This window comes from Emys orbicularis, chromosome 5 (genome assembly GCF_028017835.1).
Source record: "Emys orbicularis isolate rEmyOrb1 chromosome 5, rEmyOrb1.hap1, whole genome shotgun sequence".
In the NCBI taxonomy this organism is placed as follows: Eukaryota; Metazoa; Chordata; order Testudines; family Emydidae; genus Emys; species Emys orbicularis.
In genome coordinates this window covers 137,607,280-137,630,777 of record NC_088687.1, presented here as the reverse complement: position 1 = coordinate 137,630,777, position 23,498 = coordinate 137,607,280, and the positions used below count along the sequence as shown (strand labels likewise).

At 41.6% G+C, this 23,498-nt stretch overlaps 1 protein-coding gene across 1 annotated transcript; it reads left to right on the top strand.

Annotated features, from left to right (window-relative positions):
- The first annotated feature begins 314 nt into the window (after window positions 1-314).
- On the top strand, window positions 315-22,755 carry PANK2 (pantothenate kinase 2). Its single transcript, XM_065404784.1, has 7 exons — window positions 315-744; window positions 12,718-13,070; window positions 14,145-14,398; window positions 15,484-15,660; window positions 16,886-17,009; window positions 21,031-21,156; window positions 21,683-22,755. Exons 1-7 carry the CDS (start codon window positions 315-317, stop codon window positions 21,731-21,733), a joined length of 1,515 nt encoding a protein of 504 aa, XP_065260856.1. The 3' UTR covers window positions 21,734-22,755.
- The last annotated feature ends 743 nt before the right edge of the window (window positions 22,756-23,498 follow it).

Sequence of the window (23,498 nt, the reverse complement as noted above, 5' to 3'; positions counted from 1 at the left end):
CTGCGCTGCGCCGCGGCGCCCTCTGGGGGAATTTGCCCATCGCAGGTTGAGCCACGGAGCCCGACGCGGCTTTCTCGTTGGCCGTGTTGTTATAGCTACTGCGGTTGTCAATCATTCCTCTATTCCCGCCCCGCTTGGTCAACCTTAGCGTTCCATTGGACAGAATCCCTGTCACTCCTCCTCATAAATCGTAGGACTCAAACAGTCCCCGATAAATTCGTGTGAAACACCCTATGTGAACTCTCGCCACATTATTCGTTTAATTCACCTGTCAATATCCGTGACTGGAGGACATAATTGGACCAGGGTGATCGATGTGCCGTTTTCCCGCCTCGTTGGCCATGTCCCACTTCTATTGGTCAGTCCTCTTATCGCTCTGGCCTCTGAAACAGACGATTGGCACAAACTCTAGGGCTGTCCCACCCCCCCAGGAAGGGGCACGCTCGGCGCCGGCGCAGTGCAGGTGTTGGCTGCGGCGGTGGCGCGCGGCTGTTGCTGCTGAGGCGAGCGGCCGGGCCGCGCTGCGGATGGAGCCGCTGCAGAATGGCGGTGGCAGCCCCGAGGCGGCGGCGGCGAGCGGCCCGGAGGAGAAGCGGCGGTGGGAGCCCGTCCCTTCGTGGCGGCGGCGGCGCAGCAGCAGCGGGGCCGGGGCGGAAGCTGACAGCGGGGCAGGGCCCCACCCCCGCGAGCGGGGCGGTTCCGTGTCCCGCCAGCGCCTCGACTCCCTCCGCAAGAGCCGCCCGCGTAAGTGATGCGGGATGGGGATGGGGGTGGGGGCAGGTGAAGCGGCGTCGGTGGGGTGGAGCTGGGGAGGGGCGGGGCGGAGGTGATGCGGGATGGGGGGGGCGCGGCTGGGAGGAGGGAGTGGGGCTGGGCGTGGCAGGTGGGCGGGGCTGGGGAGAGGTGGGGCAGGTGGTGGCGGGGTAGATGGGGCCGGGCGAGCAGGGTCAGAGGGGGTGGAGAATGGGGCAGGGGGGAGTAGAGCTGGGAGGGGGCAATGAGAAGTAGGTGGGGTTAGGAAGGGAGTGACCAAAGCTGGGCCTGGATGGTGGATGAATGAGGCACCCAGGGAGTGGTACATGTCGGGGGTTGAGCCATGGGGATGGGGGAGAGCTGCCCAGGGCTGAAGGGGGAACTAGGTAGGGTGGGTAAGGAGCAAATGAGATCCGAAAACCAATGTTTTAGGAGCGCTGTGTTGGAAATGGCATGTAGATGAGGTAGCTGGCAAAAGGAAAACAGCCTTCATCTTAGCATGGCATGGAGCAGCTGCTGTTCAGGTGGCTGTTACCCCTGGGCTTGGCTTAGCATTATTAAAGCAAAAGTGGAAGGTTATTTATTTGAACTGAAGTTAGTTTTTTGTTGGAAGGAGGCAACTGTACCTTAAAGTAATAAGATAACTGAAGCAACCTCAATATGAGGTGCTATTTGTGCAGTGAATAAAATGTGCTAAACAGATGAGCCCCAGTAGATTTTAGTCTGATAATTTTTTCAAGCCCTGTTTATAAAAAAAAAAAAAAAAAATCAGATGCCTACTAGCTACAGACCAATTTGCTAAACAGAAGTACTGAGGTATAGTCCTTACTATACCAGTAAATGGGGAATTTTAACCAGAGTTTGGACTATGCTTGTGGGCTCTATCTTTTGCACTGAAGGCTCTCTCTGGCAGCAGGAAAGGAGCTCTCCCTTCCATCATGCCTATCTTTTTTTTTTTTTTAATATGAAACTTATTTTTCATAATAGAAGGCATCCACTGGTCTGGATGTTATTTATGGTAATTTTAGGGAATACTACTCAATGCCAATGTCACACCATGTGAGCATTCTAGGCTTCCCCGCCTTCTTCCTCACTTCAAGTTCAAATTCTGCAGAACTGCTGCAGCAACACAGTTGTCAGGAAATGACTTCCAAAGCTGAAACTGCATAATTGAGTAGAAGACATTAAAAAGAATTCCAAAGTATAGGATGAAAGAAATTATCCCTTTATTAGGAACCTGTTGATATATAGGAAAGTAATAGTCATAAGAAAGGGTATGCATCATTATAATTACAGGTAAGGAAACTAATTTTCTCTTTATGATACATGAGCATCCACTTGCATGGATATCTTTAATGGGAAATAGCAAACCGCAAATACCAAATTCCAAGGTGGGAAAGAAAGTAAATACAAAATATTTCTCATAAAATGACCCTAGGAGAAATTAAAATGGAAAATGTTTTGTTCATTTTTGTAATTTGAGACTTTATTTGCTTGCTTAGTTTGAGGAATCCTGAAGGATTTGATGATTTGCATTGGCTGAGGAGAGACAGTCTTATAGTGTTTGAAGGAATTGCAAATCTTAGGGGGGCATACTGAATAGTATAAAACTCTATTATTCCAAGCTATGGCTTTAGAGAGTCCTTTGCAGACTTTGCCTTGAGGAGGCGAATCTTATTGGATGCTTTGCATGCTTAGTGTATAACTTGATCCATTGAGAAGATTGAGTATTGAAGACCTTCAGTCATTTAAGATCCCTGGATAAAGGAACAATAAAATATATGACTTTCTTCACTATTTGATCCACTGTTGATAGACGTTAGCCCATTTCACAATCAAAGTAGATTTAGACTTAGAGCAAAAATAAGGGCACCTTTTTATGTTTAGAAAGTTAGTACCTGGACTAAGGATCATCTTTTTAAAAGAAGCATTGAAGATGGGGTTCTTTAATTGATCAAGTTTACTCTCCTAATTTATGTAAAAACAAATATGGTGAAGTTTCCATTAGGGAATTGAAAAGACTTTTGAGGGCCACAAAACAAGGTTGAAGTGTCAGTTTCATCATATGCCTCACAGGAGAATCCCAATGAAACAGAAGATGTGAGATGGCTGGGTCTAGAAACGTTGGGTTAATATTCCTGAGGGGGTTGAGGATTGAATCTTGGGTATCTTTATAAACCTTGGGAACTGCAGCCTGAGAGACCAGTGTGGTCTATTTAGGATTACAGATAGTCTGTCTAGATTTATTTTCCAGATCATTGATGATTTAAGAAATAAGGGAAAGGCATCCACGAGTAGATCCTTTCACAGGTAGAATGTGTGTCTATCTTCCATGTTCCGTGATGGCATTGGCAAGAGTACAATACTGGTACCCTCTTGTTTTAAGTTACAAGTCTAAATGAGAGAACCACTTAATGGGCAGATGATCAAAGATTGTCCTATTTTAGCTCCCACTTATCTGGTGGTGGTATGTGGCAAGTAATCCTTTTGACCTTGAGGTTTGTCTTGCCCTGCATATACCTTGCACTAGTAGATGAGCCTGCTTCTTCAAGAATGAAAGGATTCCAGTGGCTTTGTAGTTCAAGTTGATGATCTTTGTTCCTTTCTAGTAGTTTGTGTATGCCATTATTGACTGATTGTTGCTTTGTGGAATAAAAAGATGTTCCTGGAAATTTATGTGAAACAGGGTTCCTATGAGATCTCCGGCTGCTCTTGAAGTAATATCAAAATCTTAAATTAGTGCCAGTTCAAAAAGTATTTAATGATGGGGCATTGCTCTCTGTATTTGCATGTGCACAATGCCAATGTACATATGAAAACCGATCCAGAGAACTTATTTTTTCCCCTCATACTGGCACATTTACTGGACTATGGCACAGTTAAAAGAACCTTTTTTCCACACAGTTCAGTAAGTACATTTTTGGTAGTTAGGTAATGTGGTAAATAGCCCAGATGAAGAAAGAGGGTATCAATATCATATCTATTTTGATAAGACTGTAGGAGAAGATATGCCAAATGACCTGGACATGAATAGACAATGTTTTCCCTCAAGTGTAGGATATGAAACTGATAATGACTAGATCCAAATGATTAATGGAATCTATGCTGTAATGAGTGTTTTTTCTGTTAACAGAAATAGATTGAACAAGGATAGAATCCACTTATCTTTGTAGACACTATGAACAACTGCAAGAAAATACCTTGCATATGATCTGAGAGCAGCACTGGGATTATTATTCCTATGCACAGATATTTGTTTTTCTTTCATATAAATGTACTGACATAGAAAGTAGAAGAGGAAACTTCAATAGTTCCCCAGTAGGGAATAGGGTGCATGGTGTCTCTCTAGCTGGAGAGCATTGTGGAATGAAGTATTTGGAGGGGAAAAAAATCTTGGGTCACAAAAAGTTTAGAATTTGAGCATTTTTAAAAACTTTTTTAAATTAAAGGAAATTTCTAAACAAAGTTGTTTCAAATCAAAAAAATCTAAACATTCCATTTTGAAAATGGGGAAATTAAATGTTTTGATTTTTGTTCGTTAGTTTTTTTGTTTAAACAATTCAGTGAAATTGGCATGGATTGAAGAAATGTTTCAGAATCTGCATCTTTTGCCAGAAAAAAGTTTTGGTAGAAAAATTTCACCCAACTCTTGTCCTAAGTTCTCTGGTCTTGTTATCTGATTTCTGTGAAGGAGCTTCTGTATCTTTCAACCTTTCAAATACTGTATATTTGATCAAATCCAGCCAAAGATGTAAACTACACATAACATTTAGAACAGAAAGTAATGTAAATAACTGGAGATAAAAATAAAATATTTTGGAAGTTATTTTGTTGTCCTAAATTTAAGTCCTTATTTAAATACCTTTTATTATTTGAAATTTTATATAAAATGTTAATTACTAATGAAGCTCCATTTTAGAGAGGTGAAGAAGTGTAGACTTAGTACAACTTTTTATTAAATGTGTTTTAAAAAAAAAAAAAAAAAGTTTCTCGGTTTTATAATTTCCATAATGGTACAAGGTGATTCACATTTAATACAGAATATTTTAGAGTAAGTAGAGAGATGCTGTCCTACATTTAGCTGTCATCTGTCAGTTTCCAGTGCTCTGTAGGCTAAGCTTCTTGTTAGCTCTTAGTACACCTCTACCCTGATATAAGGTGACCCGAGATAACACGAATTCTGATATAACGCGGTAAAGCAGTGCTCCGGGGGGGAGCGGGGCTGCGCACTCCGGCGGATCAAAGCAAGTTTGATATAACGCGGTTTCACCTATAATGCAGTAAGATTTTTTGGCTCCCGAGGAGAGCGTTCTATCGAGGTAGAGGTGTATAATTGTTTCATAACTTAAAGATCAATCTGAAATACAGTTTGAGCTTCATAACTTTTTGAGATCTGTGATTGTCACCATTTTTCACAGGGTGGATTTGATTTCAATCAAATTGATTTAAATCATGATCACTAGTCACTAGTCAGGAAGACTCAATTTAATCATGGATTTCTACATAAAAGTGCATTCTTCTTGGTTGTTATAACCTTAATACATATTCTTCACAACTCAGATAGATGTAGGTTTCATTTTTAGAAGGTACACACTATACAGTTTTAAAGTGATTTATTTTGAAAACTTTTCAGATTAGTTTTACAGCTATATCAGAAAACGAATGATAGTTTGGTTATTTCATTTACCAAAGGTAATTGAAGCGGATATTAATGAAGTCATTGGGAGATGAACTATCTCCAATTCAACAGGTTAATCATTAATATTTGGAGGATTTTCTTGCCATGCTGTATTAGGAGAAGAACATCACCAGAGACATTTAAATTTTTTTATTTAACTAAAACAACAACGTTATGTATTCTGGATTTTTTTTTTTTCATCAACAGCAAACATAATATTTTAACAAAACAAGCATAGGAATTTTTGAATTTAGTTAAACATTCAAGTTTTTTTAAATTGGGTTTGTTTTTGTTAAAATAATATTTAACTAAAATAGTTAAATGAAATATTTAAAAAAAACCACAAAAATTAAATCAACTATGTCAGCCAGGTTAACATGAGAAACTTAAAATATTGGCTTCTGCAGCTAACTCAGTTGTCTTCACCTTCATTTTCCTGTTTGTTCATAATCTGGAAAAGAAAAACAAGCTTTCCTGCTTTTTCAGGTCCCAAACAATTTCTCAATTTAGAATGAATTAGTCCAAAGGAAGAAGATACTCTTTCTACATCGGCAGAAGAAGCTACTGCTGTTAAAACTGAGATTATCACTTCAACAGTCTGTGAATCCAAGTGCTTAATTGACTTCCACCAGTTCACTGGTGTGACTTTCTTTAAAACATAATCAGCAAACATCTATTCTTGAATGGTTCACCCTTAGCTCTGAAGTTTATTCTAGTTGGCATTACGGAGGGATGATTGCTGGATGTCCATGTCATAGCCAACTCCTCCTCTTCAGCAGTTAAGGTTTGACCCTGGTATTGAGTATTGAGAATATTTGCAAGAAAATGAGCTGGAGATGGTGCTTGCCCCATTCGTTTTTTTTTTTTTTTAATGCTTGTAATTGAACTCTGTCATTGCATATTTCTCTTTCTAAGATCTCACTCAGTTCCTTCCAAATTTCAACAGCGTCAGCAATAAAACAGCTATTTCCCTGCATTTTGTTCAAGGCTACAGAAATAGGCTTCAGGTTACTCAGCATGTGTTCAACATTTCTCTTAAGCCCAATGTTGAGAACTTTGGCTGTGACAGTGCCATCTATTTTTTCACAATGTTCACAAAACTGTCATCAGATTAGGCCAGTTCTTGATATAATGCTCAAAACAGTCCACTACTGAGTTTCATCGCACTTCTTGTGGGAGAGTTAGCTTGGTTCCTCCCACTTTTTTCAGAGCAGCTGCTGCAAAGTGGTTGTTACGGAAGTATTTTGCAATTTCAGCAACATTAGCCTTTATTTCTGGAACACTGAAGTCTTTGGCTAGGAGGTGCATCAAATGAGCACTGCAGCCGTATGTTATTAGCTTGGGACTCTCTTCACTCTTTTCTAAATTTCTTCTCATCTTGGATACATTTGCAGCGTTGTTTGTGACCAAGCTGCGTACTAGACATTAGAATTTTTTTTCACAGTTTGTTATAGCTTTTACTGCTACTTCTTGTAAGTATTATGCTGTGTGTGCATTTCCTGATGTATCAATTGTTTCTGTAAGGAAGACAGTCCCTTCTTCTGTTGTCACACAGGCACATATAACAGGATCATTGTGGACATTGTTCCACCCATCAAGACTCAGGTTAACAGTTTTACCCTCTAGACCTTTTGCACGCTGCTCAATTTCTCTTTCATACATTTTATCCAGCATTTGTCTGCGGCATCTGTTCTGTTGGGTGGACTGTATCCTGGTCTTAATGACTGAACTATGTTAATGAAGTGTGGGTTCTCAATCATACGGAAAGGAGAGTTTGTTGCATAAACAAATGGGGCAATATTTTCATCAATTACCTCTTTTTGTAATCTGCTGGTTTTTATCACAAACTTATCTATGGTTGTTTCTGGATGATGGAGATGGTTGTTTTTTTTCTTTTTTCTTTTTGCTACAGGTGATATATTGTGGCTATGTGATATACATGATGTGACTGAAACACTATCATTGGCAGATAACTCTGAAACTATAGAAAATGATGGTGATCTTGAAGGTGGATAGTCTTCAGAATCCTCTATGTTGAGGATGGATTCTCCTAAGCAAAATAAGTCAATGCAGTTATTTAATTATTATTACCATACTGCTCATTTAGTATTACTCATTGCATTCACTGACCGTACTACTTTAAAGATGAAATTGTAAAAGGAAGATCTGCCTATTTCAGCTACACCTCTACCTCGATATAACACTGTCCTCGGGAGCCAAAAAATCTTACTGCGTTATAGGTGAAACCGCGTTATATTGAACTTGCTTTGATCCACTGGAGTGCGCAGCCCCACCTCCCCGGAGCACTGCTTTACCACGTTATATCCAAATTCGTGTTATATCGGGTGGCATTATATCGAGGTAGCGGTATATTTATTTTTTATCACAACTGCATCTAAAATGATAGTACCATAGAGTAACAACTATATTTTTTGCTCAAACATGAGAATTCAAGAATAGTCCAGAAGGAAGATAGGCAGTCCTTAAGAAAGAAGTATGAAATAAAAAAGTTTACCAACCTGAAGATCCTGCATGTTCAGACATGTTCCTTTCATCATCTTCAAAGTAGCTTCCTCCTGAGAAGGAACACGTCTCATGATGTTGTTTCATTCAGACAACCAGACCTTGCATATCTTTGTTGCACTGTTTGCATTTTGCATGCATGCCTGTCTTACCCACAGGTAGAGGAACTTCATTAAAATATTCCCAAACTGGGTCTCTTTTACGGCCTGCTGCCATTATAGGTTTTCCCTTCTAGTGAGAGAATGGTATAGTAGATCTCAAATCAATGAAGGCTACACTCAGAAAGACCTCAAGACTTCTGGAATATGCTGCTCAAACAGTTTCACTTTTGTTTCTACTGCCTATTCCTCCATTCTCACATTTATCTCCAGACTTCTTCTCCTTGTCCAGATCTATTCTGCCCCCAAAAATCTTCTATTCATTGAACTTTTTGAAACTTTGTACTTTTAGAGAGAGGTAAGGGATTGATGCTGTGTACACAAATTTGCAGAAGGACAATAGGGTTGAGGTCTGTTATTTCTCACCTCTATATATTATTTATTTATTTATTTAAAAACATTTTTGCTGTTAACAAGCATGTTATCTTTGGATACTTTGGAGTTTGAGAACTGCAAAACTAAGCATCTGGTGGTATCTTCTAGACTGAGCATGGAGTCCCATTGGGTAGATAGAAAGATTAACCTAGATTAACCTAAATAATCTATACAGAAGCCCTTGGAACCCCATAAAATTGGGTCTCTAATCCATGAACTATTGGAACTCATTTACAAAACTTTTCTTCAACATTACATGAATATATTGCCTCATACTATAGAATTTGAATTTATAATCTCTGTTCCATGATGAGATATCTTTGAGCTATAATGTATCTTAATTAAAACTATCTTTAGATAGGTTTTTTCCCCAAGAAGCATTTTATCAAAAAAATCCAATTTAAATAAAAAAAATCTGATTTTTTTTTTTTTAATAAAATTATTGATTTTTATCCACCCTGATTTTTCATCAGACACTTCTGGAGTTTGTATAAATAAGAAAACAAAAAACATTTATTCACTCTACCAGGTTCAAATTCCATAATGTCCAGAACTGCTAGATGCTTTACAGAACAAATAAAAGTATTACATGCTCATTGCCCCAAAGAGCTCACACTTTAATTTTTTATTTGACTTGAGGATTAAGAGGAAAGGAGTAGGACAAGAGTTACTATGAGAATAACACATGGTTACTTAAGGCTTGTCCACACATGGAGTTATTCCCATCAGCTAGTTGTTTGGGGCAGGAGGGTTGCAGAAAGCAGGATTGTGTCTGTATGATGCACGTACCATCACGTGCCTAGTCTGAGCGGCAGAACGGGGTTTTTTGATTGCCTCCCTCACTTCACGGGAATCTGCCTCAGAGATCTCCACGAAACTCTCATGGAGATACTGGGCAATCTGCTGCCGCAGGTTCTTTGGCAGAGCTGCTTTGTTTCTTGCCCCATTAATGGTAACTTTCCCGCGCCACTCTGCCATCACGGGGGGATGGGGGGACCGTTGCTGCACATAGGTGAGCTGCATAAGGGCCAGGGTGGAAGCCGCAGTTTTGGAGAAGACCCTCCCTTGATTCCCTGCTCACCCTTAGCAGCGAGATATCTTCCATAATGAACACAGCCTGGGGAAAATGTGCAGACAGTAACGATTATAACCCCCCCCCCTCCCCCAGTGCTGGCTCTCCCCGAGAGCTATGTGCGCAGTGTACAGTACAGTCCTGGAACACTAATTTCCCCTGCCCCTGCAATTACTCACCATTCTGGGGGTCTTGTGGCTCATGTGTGCTTGCCTGGGGTCAGCCTGTGTTGTAAATCACTGAATCAGTGGTCTGTGTGTTGTAAACAATACTGCTTCTGTAAAATGTTGGCAGAATTAGAAAGTGGCCATGAAGAACTAAAGAGGACTATGGTCATCGGCCAGGTCCAGCCTCCTATATAGGCAGCGCCAGCAGGCCTTTAAATGGTCAAAAGCACACTCAATAGTCACTCTGCACTGCCTCAGCCTGTTGTTGAACCGCTCCTTGCGGCTGTCAAGGTGCCCTGTGGATGGCTTCATAAGCCACAGTACTAAGGGGTAGGCAAGGTCTCCCAGGATCATAATGGACATTTCGACTTCCTCTACTGTGATCTTCTGGTCCGGGAAGAAAGTCCCTGCTTGCAGCTTCCTGAACAGGCCAGTGTTCCGAAAGATGCATGCGTCATGCACCTTTCCAGACAGCCTGCATTAATGTCAGTGAAATGCCCACAGTGATCCACAAGCGCCTGGAGAACCATTGAGAAATATCCCTTCCAATTAATGTACTCACTCGGTGGCTAGGTGGTGTGGTGCCAGAATTGGAATATGCGTGCCATCTTTCGCCCCTCCGCAGTTAGGGAAGCCCATTTGTGCAAAGCCATCCACAATGTCACAGACACTGACTCTGGGAAATGTGTTTTAGAGCAGGATGTGATTAATGGCCCTGCACACTTCCGTCAACTCACATCCAACGGTCAACTTTCCCACTCCAAACTGGTTAGTGACCAATCAGTAGCAGTCTGGAGTAGCCAGCTTCCACAGTGCAATTGCTACGCGCTTCTCCAATGGCAGGGTAGCTCTCGTTCTCATGTCCTTGCGCCGCAGGGCTGGGGCGAGCTCATCTCACAGTCCCATGAATGTGGCTTTCCTCATCCGAAAGTTCTACAGCCACTGCTCGTCATCCCAGAGATGCATGACGATGTGATCCCACCACTCAGTGCTTGTTTCCCAAACCCTAAAGCGGCGTTCCACTATAATCAGCACCTCTGTGAATGCCACAAGCAATCTCCTGTTGTAGCTACTGCGCGTGGCAAGATCAATGTTGAACTGCTCTTGCCTTTGTAGTTTAAGGAATAACTCCACTGCCACTCGTGATGTGTTAGTGAGAGCGAGCAGCATGTCAGTCAACAGTGCGGGATCCATTCCTGCAAACCGAAGAGGCAGAGTACACAGTACACAAACCATTGAAAGATGGCGCCAAATGCGGACAGAAGCACAGAGATTGCTGGGATGCAAAGCAATGCATCACGGGGCATTGGGACAGGACCCAGGATGCCCTGCGTCCCCCTCCGCCTTCCCACAACTCTTAGCGGCAGAAGAGGGAGAGATGCTCTTTTGGATAGCTGCCTAGCATGCACTGCTCCAAATACCACTGTAAATGCCGCCAGTGTGAACACGCTATTGCACAGGCATCTGACAGTGTGAACACACAACAGCGGTTTCCCTTCAGTGCTCTCTGAGTGGCGCTGTAACTGCCAGCGATGTAACTCTGCCAGTATAGACTACCCTCAGTGTCACCCCTAAATACAAGGTGGAACAGCTTGTTTAGCATAAGTAGTTAACAGATTTCAAGAGACCATTCAAGGTGAAGTGACCAGTTAACACCTCTTCAGTCATAGGTGGGAAAGGAGAAAAAGAAAAGCTGAGAGCCAGTCTGTTATTGATTGTTGTAATAAGCCATAAATCCAAGTGTCTCTATTCAGTCCATGGTTTTTAGTATCTAGCAGTTACGAATTTAAGCTCCCAGGCTCATTTCTTGCAGGTTTCCTTTGAGGATGAGAACTGAGAAGTCAGATATAGAGTGCTTTGTGAAAAGTATTCACTCACAGGTGAGACGGTGTTTTTGGCCTGGTCTACACTAGAAAATTAAGTCGGTGTAACTACATCACTCAGATATGAAAAATCCACACCCCTGGATGGCGTAGTTAAGCCGACCTAACCCTCAGTGTAGAGAGCACTAGGTTGAAGGAAGAATTCTTCCATCCACCTAACTACTGCTGCTCAGAGAGGTAGATTGCCGACAGCCCTACAATGATGGGAGAACCCCTCCCGTCAGAATAGGTGGTGTCTACGCTAAAGCTCTACAGCAGTGCTGCTGTGGCATTTCAAGTGTAGACAGGCCCTTTGTGTAGTGATTGTCTTGTTTCACCCACATAATTATTAGGGCATTTAATGCATTGAATGAGGCACAACACGTTTTGTGATAAGCATGTGTAGGATCCATGGCTCTTGAAAGGTATGTTGGGGTGTGTGGATCATTGTAGCAGTGGAGATATGTCTACAAGTTTTACATCTGTTGTTCTGGCAGGTTCTGGTGCTGCTTTGAGGTGGTGTGTCCTGGCCTGTGGGGAGCTTGCTTCTGATGATGAGGTTGGAGGGGTTGTTTGAAGGCCAGAAGAGGGAGTTCAGGAAAGATTTCTTTCAGGATATGGTCCCCATCAGATATCTTGGCCCGGGGTTAGACTAGACAATTCTTGTGGTCTCTTCTGACCCTATGGTCCTATGATTCTAAGTATGGATTGTAATTGTTTAATGATACTCTGTATAGGTTCCAAGATGATATGGTCGGTGATGACTACGAGGGGGTTTTGTCTCCATACTGAAGCAGGTTGTCTTGGGGTATTTGAGTGGCCTGTTCCATGATACAATCTACTTCTCTGGTAGAGTGTCTTTGGTGAAGGCATTTTTAAGTGTGTTAAGGTGTGTACCCCAGACTTTCTCCTCAGAGCATATCTGAGTTCCTGGCTAGGTGAGTTTGGGGTGGTTACTGGGTCTGTGAAGGTAGGTGTGGCGATTCATGGGTATTTTGTGGAATTTTTTGGAAACTGCATGGCATGAAATTGTTTATTAACAAATGGGTTTACGTTGCAATTTAACGTCCTTGTTCTGCAGAAATTAAGACATTATAATATGTGTCTTTTTTTTTTTTTTTCATCTTAGTCTTTCCATGGTTTGGCTTGGATATTGGAGGAACCTTGGTCAAGCTTGTTTATTTTGAACCAAAAGACATCACTGCTGAGGAGGAGGAGGAGGAAGTGGAAAATCTTAAAAGTATCCGAAAATACCTGACCTCAAATGTAGCCTATGGATCTACAGGCATTCGGGATGTGCACCTGGAACTAAAGGACCTTACCCTGTGTGGACGTAAAGGCAATCTGCACTTTATACGCTTTCCTACTCATGACATGCCTGCTTTTATTCAAATGGGCAGCGAAAAACACTTCTCAAGTCTCCACACTACCTTATGTGCCACGGGAGGTGGAGCGTACAAATTTGAGCAGGACTTTCGCACAGTATGCATTTTTGGCTTCTATACACTTAGGATATGGTAGTGAAGTCTCATGTAACTTGAAAGATTGTAAGATAAAGGCTGAAAGTAATTTCAGTCTCTGACTTAGCCTCTGAAAAGTCTAGTGTCCTAAATTGAGCTCAAGTTTAATATGAGCTAGAAATAAGCCCACATCTGTAAACACAGATACTTACTATTTTAAGATTGTGCAGCTTTGCTGTGACTCCAGAATTATTCATTTTAATTTCCATTAAATATGCCTTTACAAGACTTGAATAGTCATTAGACTTAAGTCAACTCTGCAACCTACCTTAACTTTATTTTTTCCATTGCTGTCTATTCATGAGCTTAATATTTGTTTCATACTTGCCTGGTTGATTAAGGTTTATTTATAACTTGTATTGCTGTGATTTGGTTAAGATTCCACTGAACTAAGTGGTAAATTAACTGCAAATGACTTGCTTGTCTAGATTCATCGTAAGAAGGTGTGTTTCATTATAAGTGGAATACAGGTGTAGATAATATATTTATATCTTGATTGTATGTTAACTTTTTCAAGCCCAGGTTATACAATATATTTATCAAACAACCAAAGGTTGAGGGATCTGGTGCAGGTCCAGTGGTGCAGTGACCCAACTAAAAGATTATCATGCTGCTCCCTCCTGGCTCTTGTGAGGAAGTCAGCATTTTTTCTTTTTCCCTTGACCCCTTATCTTTTCCGGATGTTGTGAGGCACTCTGGGCCTGATCCAAAACCCAAGTGAACTTTTGGGGAAATCTTTCCATTGGCATTGGCTCAGGACTTCTATTACTTCCTACCCAATGGGGTGAGGATGTGCATGAACCTCGTTAACACATTGCTAAGCACTACACTTAAATAGCACAGGGAGCATTCCACTCTGCACAATACAGATATATGTGGGAGAGTAGGAACCCTCTTGTGATCTGCACTCCACTCCTTCTGCCACCATTCAGAGCAAGGAGGGGTACTGAATGCACTGGTGAGTGCATTTTTCTAGCCCTGAGTACAAAAACATTAGATCTCTTTGGCTCTTTCATAATTTTATTTCCTTTAATAGATGGGTGACCTTCAACTTTGCAAACTAGATGAACTTGACTGCCTTATTAAAGGAGTTTTGTACATTGACTCAGTTGGATTCAATGGACATTCAGAGTGCTACTACTTTGAAAACCCAACTGATTGTGAAAAATGTCAGAAGCTCCCATTCAACTTGGAGAATCCATATCCTCTCCTCTTGGTGAACATTGGCTCAGGGGTCAGCATCTTGGCTGTGTATTCCAAAGACAATTATAAGCGGGTAACTGGGACCAGGTAAGATCTATAAATAATGTGATTACCTTTAAGAGCATAGTCTTGGAGCTTGGCCTATACTCATGTGGTAAAAGATAGATCACATCTTCATGGACAAGTTGCTTTAAAAATGACTCTTGTCTGACCGAGCTCTTTGTTGCAACATAATATAGTACCTCCTCATTCCCACCCCCAGCAAGCAAAGGTCTTTTTTGTGGTCTGGATGGCATGTCACAATCGTCTCTTACCACAGTCAGCCTCTTCAGAAAGGCCAGTTCTTGACCTGTTCATCCTTCTACTACTGCAAGAAACTGTTTTTTTCGTCAGAGGAGTGTAAATCATATTTTGGAAACAACCCAGGTATGCTCAAATAGATGAATTTTTAATGTGATCGCTTTAATTCCATTATTCAGGGTTTGGATTTTGACTTTTAAAAGATGTACTACCCATTATGAATGGTGGGATGGTGTTCATAGTTGTAGTCAGGTCTGAAAGAATAATATAGCCACGTATTATACAGCAGAGCCCAAGAGATCTGTGCATGTGAACTTTCTTGGACTTCAGGAATATTGTTGTTACAAAAAAAGTACAGACTAGGAGTGCGCAGTGCACCTCAGGAAGGAAAGTTTTATTATGCGTCTTTGCCAGCATGTGTATGCAATGATTCAGCAGAACATATTTTTTCCAGGCTTTGAACAATTAGACCCAAGTTCTGCAGTGAATTCCATATGGGCATACCCTTGCAGATGCATGGAGCTCATTACAGGTTGACATCTTACATTGTAGATAGCTTTTTTATTCAACACTGTGTAGTGAATATTGTAAGCAGAGAAAAACCACTTCTGGTTTAAGCAATAACTCTGTGGGCTGTGAAGTTACCTTAAGGAAGCAGATTTATATGTGATAAGAAAGGAGACTTAAATCTAATTCCTCTTTCTAGATTTCCAACGAGAAGGAAATTATAAAATGCTTGGGCAGCCCAGCTAATTCTTGGTATTCAGAGGAGTTTAGCTACATAACTTAATTAAAAAACAAAAACCAGTCCTTTTTTCTCCCTCTCTTCAAAATGAGAGGTAGAAAATATTGCTTTTGTTTTGTTTTGTTAGTCTTGGAGGAGGAACGTTTTTTGGTCTCTGCTGTCTTCTTACTGGCTGTTCCACCTTTGAAGAGGCTCTTGAAATGGCATCCCTTGGAGACAGCACGAAAGTGGATAAACTGGTGCGGGACATCTATGGAGGGGATTATGAGAGATTTGGACTGCCAGGCTGGGCTGTAGCATCCAGGTAAGGATATACCTTGGGTTTTTGAGGATGCGTATAATGTGCCTGAATTAAAAACTGGGGCAGCAAGGGTATATTTTTAGCACCTCTAGGTGTTGTGTGGTGTTTTTGTGTGGAACTAGCACTGCGGAGAGTAAACTCACCGTTCATGCACCCCCCATGGCTGGGCATAGCATAGTAGGCTCTCTTCTCTAGCGCACCCTACTGACAGCCTCTCCAGCCCTGCATTGGTGTGCTACCTCTTGTAACTCGTGTAACTTTTGGTTACCCTGGAAGGAGTGGCACTAAAAGTCCAACAAACAATAGTCCCATGACCTCAAGTTCTGACTCAGTAGTCCTTCCACTCCCTGGTCTCTGGAGTCTTTACACTACTTTTTCTGGTGGCCAGAAGGGGAATCCAGGCCTTTCCTCTTCTCTGGGTTCAATCCTAGGGACGCTGCATTAAGCAGGCAAGGTCTGTCTACTCAAGGTCTGTCTACTCTACTCCCATTCTTCCACCCTGGGCTACTTTTTGCCTTGGACATCTGCAGGCCTCCCCACAAGTCAATTCCTGGGCTCCCTGTTCATCTGTGTTCCTCTCAGGCTCCCTAGGGTCTTGTAATTCAACCTTACTTCAGGGCTGTGGCCCTGGAATTCTCCAACAAATCCCAAACCAAAAGGACAAACTTAAAGCATTTCTGCCCTTCCCAGACTTGAACTTTATTCCTTCCCAGGTCTGCCCCAATACTGTGCTCCTCAAATGAACACCAACACCCAAGGGCATCCTCCTGGAGTCTTGTCTATTTTGAAACCCACCATAGGAGCTAACTCTCCTCCTGTGGTTTTTCCTGATTCTCTTGCTTCACCTCAGTCAGACCATTGTCCCATTCTGGGTCTCTTGCTAACTGATCTTTCTCTGTCCTTTTAAGGAAACCTGACTCGTTTCCAGTGGACCTGCTAATTCACCTAGTTAACCTTGAATCGAGCTCTCAGGCTCTTGTTAACCCTCTCAGTACTGTTGTGGGGTTTATACCCCATCACAATAACATAAGTCTATTTTAGACAAACATTAATTGTGATTCATTGTTACTGGATTTTAGTAATAGAGGCTGTAACTACATGATTGGAATATTACATAATTCCATTAAAAATGGTATCATGCATTCATTTTGGAATTGCGACATTGCTACATGCTGATGCTGCATAGTTTCCTGTAAATGGACACTTAACTCTAGAATTTTTTGCACAGCTTTGGGAATATGATGAGCAAGGAGAAGAGAGAGTCTGTCAGTAAAGAGGACCTGGCAAGAGCAACTTTAATAACCATCACCAATAACATTGGCTCCATAGCACGGATGTGTGCACTTAATGAGGTATTGAGAAATATGGACAACAGCATATAACCTCTTTTTTTCTGAGACGCACATTTAAATCAATTACTCATGTGTGCTACCAGTCTGCAGTATCTTGTTTTCAATTCTGTAGAAGCACCTTCATGCATACCTGTCCAGATGCTCCAGTTTAAATTGTGACCGTAGATTTCCCTTCCTCACCTGCCCATCTGGTCTAGTCAAATAGTAGCTCTACAATTCAAAGCACTGTAAAAAAAAATAATAATAATAATAACGTGATGTGTTGTCATTTATTGATCCAGTCAATTTACCTTATTATTCAGGAGGTAAATTGCTTTTCTGGGAGAGTTGCGGGAACTGTGGAACAGCAGTGTGTTTTAGTCTCCTGGAACTGCAGGTAGAAAGTGATCAGCAATATCCTGTTTCTTCTCAGGCACAAAATTATCGTATCTTGACACTGCTAGGAATCCAAACTAAGTGCATGAGTGAAAAGAGAACTATACCTGCTGAAAGAGGACCTTCTGTATGTCATTTGTTCTAGTTACTCTTGCATTTTTAAGCTAACACAATGCTCATGGGCCTTAGTGGGGCTGTCTCTCTGAGCTCTGTGCTTTCAGCTTCTTTACAGTGCTGCCTTGTTGCATTCATGTCAAGCAGCATTGTACAGGGCTATGAAAGAACTGAGACCCGTTCTTCACTTTATTTTGGGGCTGTTTGAACAGGATTGAGTCCATCAGGTTGAAGCATACTTCTAACTTTCATAGTTCTTATCAGCATACAGTTAGTATTCTGCACTAGTGCAAGGGCAATAAATGTACAAGGCACTATCTAAAATGGCAGGCAAAAACAGTCCTGCACATGGTATGTTCGTTCCCGTTGTCCCACCATGTGTCCCGTCCCCCCTGCCCGCCCCCCCCCCCCCCCCCGATTCCTGCATGAATATAGAATCTAATGAAGACAAGGCACTGAACAATTCAGGTACAGGAAGATGTGGTGAACTCATTGGTGTGGAGAACACCATGTGAAGGTATCACATTCTGGGGTACAATCCACACCAGTGAGGAGTTGTCACTGCTTCTCCTGTAATCTGGGTGTCTCACAATGCTTTGCTTTTGCAGCTCTCACCGTGGACCACTCACAAACAGCCTAACAGCATGCAAGTCATGCCCTGAGTGTGTCTGTCTAGCTCTGACCCCAGCAGCCTGCCAGCAACGCACGAGCCACACTCTGATGTCCAGCAGCCTTGGTTACTCTTTGCAGGGTGACCACAACACACTCCCAGTCCCAAATTTTCCCTGAAAGCATTTGTTCTGCCCTCTCCTGGACAGTTCAGATATCATAGTTTCATTACCCCTGTGAGGGGTCAATATCCAGCAGACTACTATAAATGGTGTTACCAAATAGCTCAGTTTAAACACAACACTTGATTATCTTTAGTTTATTTAACTACAAAGAGAGATTTTAAATGAGTACAAGTACGAGGTCTTAAAGTCAGAAATGATTAAGAGAGAAATAAAGAAAACGCTTTCTAGTAACTATGACTTAACAAACTAGACTTGGTTCAAGGTAAAATCCTTACCACATGGTCCCAGGAACAGGGCAAACCAATTTCTCAGGTCAGAACCTTTCCCAAAGGCTGGTTCTTTTGTCTCTTGGGTGAAAGAGAGCAAGAGAGAGAAAGAAAAAGAGAAATCATGGGGTGATTTTTGCCCCTCACTCTTATAATCAAGTTACCCATGGAAGTGCATTTTCCTGAGGGTTACCTCTAGTTAAAGTTCTTCCCACTGTGAGGATGGAGAGTGTTCTGATGAAAAAGATTCCATGTTGTTGGTTAAAATGCAGCTAGATCTGTTCCTGCCCCTCTCCGTTGCCAAAGAATGGCCACTTGACTTGTGATTGCCAGTCAGCTTTGATGACATCTGATTGGCCTTTGTCTTTGAGAAACAGGTTTACCCCCTTCCCAGAGTTTTCTGGTAAACACATTTCAGTCATAATTTCAGTTTTATGTTCATAACTTTACATATAACATTGCTACACACATATCACCATGATATTCTTGACCAATGAGTTACTAGTTTTCAAATGATACCTCACAAAGCATATTTTGTATAAAGATTATTACAATGGTATATAGGGTGTAACTACAGGGGTGCATTCCGTCACAGAAGAATGCATGGAAGAACAGGTTTGAAGGACCAGAGATGGTGCTCAATCATGATGCTTCTGTCACTTTGGAACCTTAAAATTCTATATTGATTGAAGGACCAAGAAGCTGCAGAGCTCCCTGGACCAAGTAGGGAAAACCTCTTCTTTTCAAGAGTATAGTTATTAAAATGTGGATGGAGATTGTTTAAACCCAAAATGTCACTTTGCAGAATCAGTGATGATATATCCGCTTCACTGCATAAGGTCACTTAAACATTTGGATTGTTCTGATTATTGGTTTCTTGATCTTCATGCTGGTAGTGGGTGTGGAAGAAGCATGCTCTGCACTTCTAGTTTGTGGGACAAAAGGCAGTGTAGGAGGAGGAGTACCCTTCAATGTTCAACAGTATCCCTCTAGCCCAGTGGTTCTCAAACTTTAGCAAACAGAGGACCCCCATTTTGATTTAAATTTTTTTGGGGACCCCCAAGCCTCCCTGCTCAGCCCGTGCCCTGCCCCTTCCCTGGGGCCGTGCCCCTGCCCCACCACTTCTCCGAGGCCTCGCCCCATGCTCACTCCATCCCCCCTCCCTCCATCGCTTCCTCTCCCCCACCCTCACTCACTTTCACCAGGCTGGGGCAGGGGATTGGGGTGAAGGAGGGGGTGCAGGCTCTGGGAGGGAGTTTGGGTTTGGACTTTGGGCTGGGGTTGGGGTGCGGGAGAGGGTGAGGCGTGTGGTGCTTACCTTGGGACGCTCCCAAAAGCGACCGGCACATCCCTCTGGCTGCAGCTCCTAGGCGGAGGGCCAGGGGGTCTCTGTGTGCTGCCCCTGTCCACAGGCACCACCCCTGCACCTCCTATTGGCCTCAGTTCCCGGCCTATGGGAGCTGCGGAGTCAGCTGGGCAGAGACAGTGCATGGAGACCTCCCCTGCGGGACGTGCCCGCCGCTTCCGGGAGCAGCGGGGAGTCAGGACAGGTAAGCCTGTTCCCCAGCGTGCTGGAGGCACACCTAGGAGGGAGGGGGAGGAGTTTCTCAGCAGGGCCTGCGAACCCCAGTTTCAGAAACGCTGCTCTAGCCAGCTGAAGGACTGGCATTGTTATTCCACAAGGGGTTCCTTTCAGACTCGTTAGCCAGAAAACTTATGGCTGCAACTCAGGGTCTAGAGAGTGGGTATAAAGGGGTGTGAAAGGGACTCTGGAAAAGAACTACCCTGAAATAACCTGGATGCTGTGCTTTTAACATAAACTTTATCAACACCCCTTATATTTGGATGTATTTTTGAGATCCTATTTGACACTTTTCAGCAATCACTGTTCATCCTCTCCCCTTCAATGCATTCTCTGTCTCCTCTCTTCCAGTATCTTGAACACCTCAACATGCCTCTTGATTTCATCCCACTCTCGTTCCTCTTGTTCCACCACACTACTGCAAGACCCCAGTCTGCTTAGTACTTCATTCTTTCTCAGTTGCAGTTCTGTTCTGTTGGATTTGATTGGAGTTTTCCTAATGAGGATCTAAATACAGAAAGCTGCAAATACATCACGAGTCTTATCTCAGCCCCAGACACCCCTCCCCTCACTCGGACAACCATCCTCCATCTAACCATCCATTCTTGCATGTCTGCTCTCTCCCTTGGTATGAATAAAGGAATGAAGAGTGCTGTGAAGTTCAGTAGTCAGACTTTATTCAGTTTAACAAATACTGGCAACTTTAACTTGGCTTTTAGCTGACTTTTACTGCTCTCAGTCAGAAGCCATATTTGAAAAGCTTCATGTATCCTCATAATTAAATGCAAGAAGTGTAATATATGGATTCTCTTTCATTGTTGTGAAGATGAAATGGAATTCAGCTTAAAGAGTCTCTTTTTTTTTTTTTTTTTTTTTTTTAATGTTTGCAGAACATTAATCGGGTGGTTTTTGTTGGCAATTTCTTGCGGATCAATACAATCTCAATGAGGCTTCTAGCATATGCTTTGGATTATTGGTCCAAGGGGCAGTTGAAGGCACTTTTCTTGGAACATGAGGTGAAGTTACAGTTTAAATCCATTTTACCTTGTCAAAACTGAAGACATTTTTATTTAAAATTATCTGATTATAACATACCAATGTTGAGTTTCTTGGCATTGGCAACATACATTTTGCAGCCAGTTCTATGCATTTGTTACTATAGCCACAGTTATTGCAGAACTTCCAGTTCTAGGACGCTATCCATGTAACATTTATTGTTTCAGAAGTTAAAAATGCAAACTTTATCTACTTTATTGCTAGTAGCTTAGTAATAGCTAGCCAACTTCTATTTCTGAAAACTTTTCACCTGCGTATCTAACAATGTAATTTAAAAAAAAAAAATTGTTTCCTTGTATAAACAGTACAACTAGGAGTTGTAATAACTTTACATACAGTACTTGGGAATAGTTTTCTTCTGTTTTCTTTTATAACCAGTATTTTGAAATGGTATTAATATTTTTAATATTCCTGTCTTAGTATTCGTGTCAAACATATTTAAACCTTGAATCTGTTTAATAGAAACTCTTGCCTTTTTCTTTATAGGGTTATTTTGGAGCAGTTGGTGCTTTTCTGGAGCTTTTGAATTCAGCCTGAGTCATTACAGATCCTGCACATTGGACATACGTTGCAGGAGCTTCTACCCTATTGGAACTCCTACATTTATTTAGCTTTTTTTAAAGCATCTGTTAAGTGACTATTACAGTAATTGTACATGATTTAATCATTGTGGAAAAGGAAAGGACATATGAATTTTTTGTAAACAGCTAAAATTAATCCTGAATCTTAATGTAGATTAGTTAATAATAAGAAATATATATCTTCTGAGCAGCAGTTTTTGTTATAATCTGCTACATGTTTTGAGATAGTGTGGGAAGGTGCGAGATAGAGAGAGCATAAGTCTCACATTAAACTATCCTGTTCTCAAAAGACTTTTTTTTAAAATGCCAAGTGTCTACATTAGTAACTATTTTATATTTCACTTGCGATGTTTGTATATATGGGATTGAAGGACTTTAAGTATTTGTGGTAGTATTGAATAGTGTATTGTTTATGTATGACAATTATCAAAACAGAACCCAGAAATATAAAAACTAACCTTTTTCCAAAAGTCCTTGTTTTTTGCCCTCTTCTGAACACTATAGTGGTCTGTAAAAACATCATCATACAATCAGTAATGGCTTATTTTCTGGCAAGACAGTCACTGTGCATATACACTGTTAGAGAAACAAGAAGTAAGGATTAAATCTTTTTTGGGTCTTGCTTTCTGTAAAACTGCGTAGCAACTTCCTGTCATCTGCACCCTGGTGATTGCTGACCAGACCTCTGGATGTGAGGGTCAAACCCTTATAATGTAGTTTTAGCAACATGCAGCAGATATCTCACTTGAAATCCACTAAGAGTAAATTTAAGAATATTTATAACTAGTGTGTGTTACTTTTTTTTTTATTTTATTTTATTTTTTTTTTAAAGAATTGTATGCAACTGTACCAAAAATGATGATAATGCTATTCCTGATATACTCAGGCTGTTCTGTATAACTTAATATTCTATAGATGTTTGTTGTTAGCTAGTTACTAAACATAATCCAGATTCAGGAGGAAAATCAATCTTCTCTCCACATCAGCATTCGTGTCTCTGTCTGTCTGTCTGTCTCCCTGGTGTGTGCATTCCTGCAGAACCCAAACACTTCATTGCCATGGTTTCAGATTCTCTAAGACATTGACCTTTCAAGATGTTAAACTAGAAGGTGGTGTGTGGGAGAACATTCCTTCCATACACAATAGGTTAAGCAACATTGGCAATAGGCTACCCTTAAAAGAGCTGTGTTTGAAACAAGCATGTGGCTCATAAACCAGCCTTTTGTCTGGAGTAATTGTCAGGTTCCAGGGTCCCTCACGTCCTTGGAGCTATAGTCTTGGGCTACTAATCTGAACAAAATGTCCACTGGGAGGGTATAAATTCTCTCCCTCCTCTATGGATGATACTAGATATTTCAGTATAATTTGACTGCAGGGGGTTGGAAGCAGTTGCTCCTTAAAAGCTACTGCATCTTAACTAGTTAACTGATGTTAACTAGTGTTAACTAGTTAACTGATGTTAACTAGTGTTGCTGCTGCAGAGAGTTTTCTGGAGAATGGTAATATGGCTTTTCTGCTGAGTAGCTCAACTAGATGTAGAAACCCAGTTCACAGCAGGAAGATTGAATACAATTTCTGGGGAATACAGGGATAGATTCTCGGCTAGTGTAGATTGTCATAGTTCCATTTGATTTCAGTTTACACCAGATGGGGAATCTGCCCCAGAGTCTTTAAATAACTTGTCCTTTTTAGGATTTAGTAGATTAATGCATCGGCCTCTT

Coding starts and splice junctions, on each gene's coding strand:
- PANK2 (XM_065404784.1), top strand. CDS start 315: ATGTGCCGTTTTCCCGCCTCGTTGGCCATGTCCCACTTCTATTGGTCA. Junction 15,661..16,885: donor GGCTGGGCTGTAGCATCCAG/GTAAGGATATAC, acceptor TTTTTTGCACAG/CTTTGGGAATATGATGAGCA. Junction 21,157..21,682: donor CACTTTTCTTGGAACATGAG/GTGAAGTTACAG, acceptor TTTTCTTTATAG/GGTTATTTTGGAGCAGTTGG.